Source organism: Salvelinus fontinalis, chromosome 29 (genome assembly GCF_029448725.1).
Source record: "Salvelinus fontinalis isolate EN_2023a chromosome 29, ASM2944872v1, whole genome shotgun sequence".
Taxonomy (NCBI): domain Eukaryota; kingdom Metazoa; phylum Chordata; class Actinopteri; order Salmoniformes; family Salmonidae; genus Salvelinus; species Salvelinus fontinalis.
This window is the reverse complement of record NC_074693.1, coordinates 36,454,026-36,461,937: the sequence shown is the minus strand read 5'-3', so window position 1 is coordinate 36,461,937 and position 7,912 is coordinate 36,454,026. Positions and strand designations below refer to the sequence as shown.

At 40.0% G+C, this 7,912-nt stretch overlaps 1 protein-coding gene and 1 non-coding gene across 2 annotated transcripts; one reads left to right on the top strand and one right to left on the bottom strand.

Annotated features, from left to right (window-relative positions):
* Window positions 1-371: 371 nt before the first annotated feature.
* Window positions 372-3,858, top strand: LOC129827936 (transcription factor LBX2-like). Its single transcript, XM_055889233.1, has 2 exons — window positions 372-1,192; window positions 1,881-3,858. The coding sequence occupies exons 1-2, from the start codon at window positions 868-870 to the stop codon at window positions 2,321-2,323; spliced, it is 768 nt and encodes a 255-aa protein (XP_055745208.1). The 5' UTR covers window positions 372-867; the 3' UTR covers window positions 2,324-3,858.
* A 1,676-nt stretch (window positions 3,859-5,534) lies between these two features.
* trnaa-ugc (transfer RNA alanine (anticodon UGC)) lies at window positions 5,535-5,610 on the bottom strand. The gene has a single exon. It is a non-coding gene; the product is annotated as a tRNA-Ala (tRNA).
* Window positions 5,611-7,912: the final 2,302 nt, after the last annotated feature.

Sequence of the window (7,912 nt, the reverse complement as noted above, 5' to 3'; positions counted from 1 at the left end):
GATTTTCTGCAGGGGGGATTTCTAAATTAGGCTAGTTGTGCAGTGAGCAGAGTTTAATGTACCCTGGTCAAGCTTGTGGTTACTAGCACTTACATTATACACCTAACCCTTTTGTCTCCGAATCATAAGTGCTTTCAAATCTTGTATAATTTTTCATGATTAAGCTACAAATGGTGGCAATACTGAAACTTGTTTTAATGGTCAATTAGACGTACTGTGTGCTATAATAATAATACCATTATTCACAAGAATGCTTGTGGCATTGTTTAATGAGCATCAACTCCCTTCCCAGAGAAATACACGGGGAACATGTTGCCTGTGGGAAGGGGGGCGGCAGATGCATAAACATTTCAAGCCAGCACCCTCTCCTCAAACATCCCCAACACTGAGGCGACACTCCTCCTATTCCCGCGTCCAATTAGTTATTTTGGTCTGGCCCTTTAAGACGCAGCAGCGGGTCAGCAAGTAGTGTAGTGTTTCTCTAATTGAACTTCGCCCAATCAACAATAACTCGTTAGCAGTTGCTTGCTTTTTCTTGTTCCTTGAGACAGCTTATTCCTCGCAGGAATCGCCCCCCAGCCACTACCCGTTATACTTTCTAAAGATCTTCATGGAACTTCGCAGAGGTACTGTCTCTCTCTGGAAGGGAATACAATTCGGTTGCCTGTGAAACTGCAGCCTACGCCCGAAGCATGGTTATTTTGGAGAAAACATTTCAGACAAGTGAAGTTGCAAGATTCGACTGAAAGTGATAAAAAAAGTGGGTTCTGAAGAAGACGCGAATCGAAGGAAACACTCGTGGACGTTTAAACTAGCATTTGAATGAAATAATCAGCCTTTGTCAGCAGTAATTCCTTTGGACTGCCGATGACCTCCAGTAAAGACATGAAGGCAGGCTCCGTGTTGCAGTCCAGCAGCGAGGAGAGGAGACGGGGTCCTTTGGACCAGCTTCCACCCCCGGCCAACTCCAACAAGCCACTGACGCCGTTCAGTATTGAGGATATTCTAAACAAACCCTCGGTGAAGAAATCAGTTGCTAATCTCTGTCCACCGAGAGCTATTGAAAAAGTATCCGGCTCAAACGCAGCAAGGAACGGTATTACCACTCCTTCTTCGCCGTTATGCGCTCTGGAGGAACTAGCCAGCAAAACATTTAAAGGTCTGGAAGTCAGCGTTATACAAGCAGCTGAAGGTAAGGATTTCAATAGACATGACGTTTTAATATTTACATGTACAGATTCAGTTAGTGATTGTATTAACCAAATATGCATAATCTCCAATAGCTATTGTTGATAGCCTATTGGTTGTGTGAACTGTTGTCAAACTTGTGTTTTTTAAAGGCATTGCAAATAGGCTATGTCTCAAGCTATTGCTAAGCCTAAATTCCCCAAACAATCATGCCTGTGCGATGCAATCTATCCGTGGCTATTATTTCAGCATTTGAGTTGATTTGTTAGATACTAAACAGTATAAGGAAACCTGCAATTTATTTGGGTGGCAAAGCAGGCCTCTAAACCGACATTTTCTATTGTGCTTCCTGGTGTATCATTAAATTAAGTTGCAACGTTTTATAGGCTGTTTGATTTAGTAGAATTATATTTATTTAGATCCTGATATTGACAGCCATGTTAATCCTAATGATGCATGGGCAATGTAAAACGTACATGTCATTCATTTCATATGGAATACTGCCCACAAGTTATTACCAAACCATACCCATCACCACAATTGGCCATACACAAAAATAGTTTGCATCTGTAACCCTATTTAAAAAAAAGCCTCAATAACAAAGCTGCTAATCATGGCACACTTGAGGACGTTTGTAGACATGTTGTTCTGATATTGTTTTGGAGAGTGACTGTATTTTGGTTTCCCTAAAGGTCGTGAGCATGTGAACGCCTTTGGACAGAGGCAGACCTCAAAAAAGAGGAGAAAGTCCCGGACAGCTTTCACCAACCATCAGATATATGAACTCGAGAAGCGCTTTTTGTACCAGAAATACCTGTCTCCGGCCGATCGAGACCAGATAGCTCAGCAACTGGGGCTAACCAACGCTCAGGTCATCACCTGGTTTCAGAACAGACGGGCCAAGCTCAAGAGAGACTTGGAAGAGATGAAAGCGGACGTGGAGTCGCTCAAGAAAATACCACCACAAACCCTGCAAAAGCTAGTCACCATGGAAGAAGACATTGACGACCCGCAAGGAAGCATCTCCCCGTCGTCACAAGGACACCGAGCATTTCCACAGTCCCCCTCTTCATCCAGAGATCAAACCACGGACGAATTCTCAGAGGAGGACGAAGAGATTGAGGTGGACGATTGACAGTAGGCCCATGTTTTAAGAATGGGCATTTTTAACTTTTGCACGGATATTGACGACGGGAGAAGTGAAACTAAAAAAGTAAAGTTTACTTTCTCCTCTTCTCCATTTTAATTTATTAATAGGACTGTAAAGCCTTCTCTGTTTCAATTTCACCAAATTATTTGAGGAATAGCCTACATCTTTATTTTAATTGGATATGAAAAATACTTAGTGTTTTGGTACAGGATCATGACTGCAAAATGTGTATGTACATTTAACGCTGGGGGTGGGGGGGGGGGGCAATTATTTAACTTTTCATCCACATTCAGCTGCTAAAGGACATCAACCAAAAACTCGAATGTGCCCAAGGTTAGGCCCACGTCTTCTACAAAATGCCCATAACTGGAGAAAAAAATAAATGGACTAGATTAAAATTGGGGTCTAGGATATGTATCGATCTTGATGTAGGCTATATTTCATTAAAAAAAGACAAATGCCAATAGCAGTCATGTAAAAAGCCATTATCATTATCCAGTTGCAAACATATCGCCAAATTTTTTACATGCATAAGTTAGGCTGTATATAAATTCAATAACTAAACATCATATGCCTAATTTTATTGTACCATTCTATTTAACCAGCATTATGTAAATAAAGGGTATGGTATTTCATGTTATCTGTGTCTCGATGTGGATCGGTTTAACCTACAATTTGTGAGATAATACAATAAGGCAACAGTATCATGAACATTTATCTAGAACGCAATATTGTTTTACTTCTGGTAACATCAAAGTATTGGTTAGGCCTAGTACACCGGATTTGGACCTCGGAATATCCTTCTGTTGACAGAAGGCCTACTCTACTGGTCGTTGGGCGTAAAGTGGCTCAATTAGCGGCAGTTAAACAAGTTCTTCATTTTTACTCCCTTAGCAGTTGTCACAAGATGGTAAGGACCCGGGGCTGCGTAAAAAAAAGGTTGCGAGCACTCCACTGCCATATGGTTTCTGAATCGTCAAACACAAACTAGTCAACATGATTGATTAGGTTAACCCGTCTCACCGTACATAAAGTTTTCACTGAGCCGGCAGCAATAATGGGACGCATCTGCGCCTCTGAATAGCAATTTAGAAAAACGTCCATGAATAGCAATTGATTAGCATGGGGGTCCTAATGAATACATCTCAATAGGAGGCAGTGGAAATAGGAGGGTTGTTGTCTTTCTCCCCTGCATCCTTGTTTGGTCCAACTGCAGTCTGCGTGAATAACTTTCGGTCCATATGTAACACTTGTAACCAGATGAAGGGGGCTTCTTCAGACAGCGAGAAGACGGAACGCCAGTGCGGACAATTGGTGTAATCGCTTGGAATCATTGGGGTTGAAAAGTCAACTCGATTTTTATAGGTGCATTGTGGAGCGGCTCTGCCAGAACTGGACAGATAGGCCAATAGTTTTTTTTTCTCGGCTTGGGTAAAGAAGTGTGACCCACAACGCGATGTAAGGCATCTGATCCACTGCTTGCCTCAAATGTTTTCTCTTATTTTGAAGGGAAAAGTGTTTTGCAGTCTACATAAACGATGTTGGATAAGCTTTAATACAAATCCATAAATGATATTATTATACGTGTGTATGTGGCCAATAAAACCAAGTATTCGTTTAGAAAATTATGAATATTATAGAGCATGTTATCACAACATTACCTTAGTCTACCCACGTTAAATTAACGACTTTCATTTGACGTTTTTCATACACAAAAATAGTACCACGAGCGGGCCGCTGGGAATTCTGCAATTTAATATTCTCTCAAACGAAATGGCATAAGGTTATGCAGTGTTTCTTGAGACAAAGTCTTTTACAAATGCTCAGGTGTGAGATTTCATTAATCCTTTTAAATCAAACCTGTGTCTGTATCAAGCTTTTCAAGAATACTAATATTAAATAACCATAGCAATACTTATTACTAGTATCGATGAACAAGCTATTTTGTGCTCAACTGGTCAAGGGCACTTTATATTGTGCCTCTAATACCTCTGTATTAACATAGTTGTTACATTGGTAGGTACAGTAATTACAGTAGAGGTACACTGTTAAAGTATTTAAGCTTACAACTGTTTTACCTGGTTGTGGCATGCAAAATGTCAAGGATTTGCAAATGAACACTAATGGAGAGTGACAAATTAGTGATCTAAAATTGTAATTAAACGGAGATGGTTTAGCCACATTTGGGTTTTTTTAGGCTTACAAATCCAATGCAAGTAAGAGAGATTACCATCCCACGGCCCATGATGACTTTGGCGCCAACACCACTGCGCTTGATGGTTAAAATGTATTCACAGATGCACAATTTATGTAGTCGGCTATGTACTTCTGTTATTGGTTGAGGTGGTGTTTTATGGTATTTACTTGGAGATTGGTAACACTGTATTTTTACTTAAATTACTTCAAAGAATTCGACACAAGTGTTAACTGTGATACCAAATGGTGCATGTTTTAGTGAATCCAAAAAACAAACATTGTATCATTAGCATATTCACCATAATTTAGGTAAATAACTGATCATTTCTTTAGCATACTGTACTACTGGATATTAATTTATTCACATGCAGTCTTAGTTATTACATGAAAAGATGCCCTTTGTTATAATGTATCAGTTGTATCAGTTGGTTTAAAGCCCAAATATACTGTGCTACAAAAGATGACATGGAATATTTGGTGTCAACACAGGGCATGACTGAATGACATTGAGGCTCTCAATGGCACAAATCTCCCTGTATGATTGTTGAGTCATACTATAAAGTCAGGTGGCAAAAGGTAAATTATTCTATATTATTCTGTAGTCAAGCAACACCATAGCTCCACTAATAATGTCCCTCAAAGAGGTATGCCTGTCAACCTAAAAAGTAATGAATGAATCAAGTCTGCCACCTAGTGTTGCTTAGTGGGATGTTATCACTTGCAATAGAGCACAACAGCTTGTTGTCCTAAAAACCGGAAAGGAGTTACCTCTGGTTTGTTCAGCCATTCATATGGGGGAAATGAAATGGGGAAAGAATGGGGTTTTGGGATAAATGCCAAAAATAAGGTCTGAGGTTAACGCAAGCTTAGGAGATCTTATGTTTTGTTCCATGAGATATCAGTCAGTTACATTTACATTTAAGTCATTTAGCAGACGCTCTTATCCAGAGCGACTTACAAGTACATACATTCATACTTTTTTTTCTCTTTTTTTTTGTACTGGCCCCCCGTGGGAATTGAACCCACAACCCTGGCGTTGCAAGCGCCATGCTCTACCAACTGAGCCACACGGGGCCCAAACAGTTAAACATGACCTTTATGAATTACGAAGCCTTTTGTCTTTTAGCTTGTTTTGAGTACATAAATGTTTGAAAATTCAAATTGTCTTTAGATTAAGATTCTCAGAGCAAAACAAGATCTAAGCCTGTGTTTACTACAGACCACATTTTCACTGTTTATCCCCCAAAAACAATGTCCCAATAGGCTTTGACCAACGAGCCAGGCCGGAGTTAGTGCCTACAAAAAGACACCATTACTATTGCTTTCTATGAAGGAAGAACATCAGGCATAAGTCTCACTGACAATCATTAAAACAAAAAGCTATCTAATAGGAGATTTGGTTATGGCTTTGAGTACAGTGCATTACTGATTTGACTCCGATGGCCTGAGTTAGCACTGATGCCCAATGCTGGCATGGCTATTAGAGATTTTGGCCATTAACTGTTCCTATCCAAGCAAGACTTATCAGCAAAAATCATAAGGTGGCTAAAACAAATTGCATCAAGAGGTATGTACAGCTAGGCCATCAAAGTACCACACTGCATGAGGTACGGTATAGGTGCTTCCAAGAACACGATTATTTACAAGAATTTAGAGCTCTTCAGTGTTAGTTTTGCAATACTCCCATTTGATCATTTCAGACTTGGCCCACTGAACTCAATTAAACTTACAGTTGAAGTCGGAAGTTTACAAACACTTAGGTTGGAGTCATTAAAACTAGTTTTTCAACCACTTCACAAATTTCTTGTTAACAAACTATAGTTTTGGCAAGTCGGTTAGCACATCTACTTTGTGCATGACACGTAACTTTTTCAACAATTGTTTACAGATTATTTCACTTAATCACAATTCCAGTGGGTCAGAAGTTTACATACACTAAGTTCACTGTGCCTTTAAACAGCTTGGAAAATTCCAGAAAATGTAATGGCTTTAGAAGCTTATGATAGGCTACTTGACATAATTTGAGTCAATTGGAGGTGTACCTGTGGATGTATTTCAAGGCCTACCTTCAAACTCAGTGCCTGTTTGCTTGACATCATGGGGAAATCAGAAGAAATCAGCCAAGTCCTCAGAAAAACAATTGTAGACCTCCAAGTCTGGTTCATCCTAGGGAGCAATTTTCAAAGGCCTGAAGGTACCACGTTCATCTGTACAAACAATAGTACGCAAATCAATCCAGGAACAACAGCAAAGGACCTTGTGAAGATGCTGGAGGATACAGGTACAAAAGTATCTATATCCACAGTAAAACAAGTCCTATATCGACATAACCTGAAAGGCACTCAGCAAGGAAGAAGCCACTGCTCCAAAACCACCATTAAAAAAAAGCAAGACTACGGTCTGCAACTGCACAGGGGAACAAAGATCGTACTTTTTAGAGAAATGTACTCTGGTCTGATGAAACAAAAATAGAACTGTTTGGCCATAATGACCATCGTTATGTTTGGAGGAAAAAGGGGGAGTCATGCAATGCGAAGAACACCATCCCAACCATGAAGCACTGGGTGGCAGCATCATGTTGTGGGGGTGCTTTGCTGCAGGAGGGACTGGTGCACTTCACAAAATAGATGGCATCATGAGGGAGGAAAATTGTGGATATATTGAAGCAACATCTCAAGACATCAGTCACGAAGTTAAAGCTTAGTCACAAATGGGTCTTCCAAATGGACAATGACCCCAAGTATCCTTCCAAAGTTGTGGCAAAATGGCTTAAGGAGAAGAAAGTCAAGGTATTGGAGTGGCCATCACAAAGCCCTGACCTCAATCCTATAGGAGATGTGTGGGCAGAACTGAAAAAGCATGTGCGAGCAAGTTGGCCTACAAACCTGACTCAGTTACACCAGCTCTGTTAGGAGGAATGGGCCAAAATTCACCCAACTTATTGTGGGAAGCTTGTGGAAGGCTACCCGAAACGTTTGACCCATGTTATGCAATTTAAAGGCAATGCTACCAAATACTGATTGAGTGTATGTAAACTTCTGACCCACTGGGAATGTGACGAAAGAAATACAAGCTGAAATAAATCCTTCTCTCTACTATTATTCTGACATTTCACATTCTGAAAATAAAGTGGTGATCCTAACTGACCTAAAACAGGGAATTTTTACTAGGATTAAATGTCAGGAATTGTGAAACTGAGTTTAAATGCATTTGGCTAAGATGTATGTAAATTTGAACAGTATTTGTTATCAACTTATACAGTTAATTCGGGAAGTATTCAGAACCCTTGACTTTTTCCACATTTTGTAATGTTAACGGCTTATTCGAAAATTGCTTAAATCACCCCCCCCCCCCATCTACACACAATACCACATAATG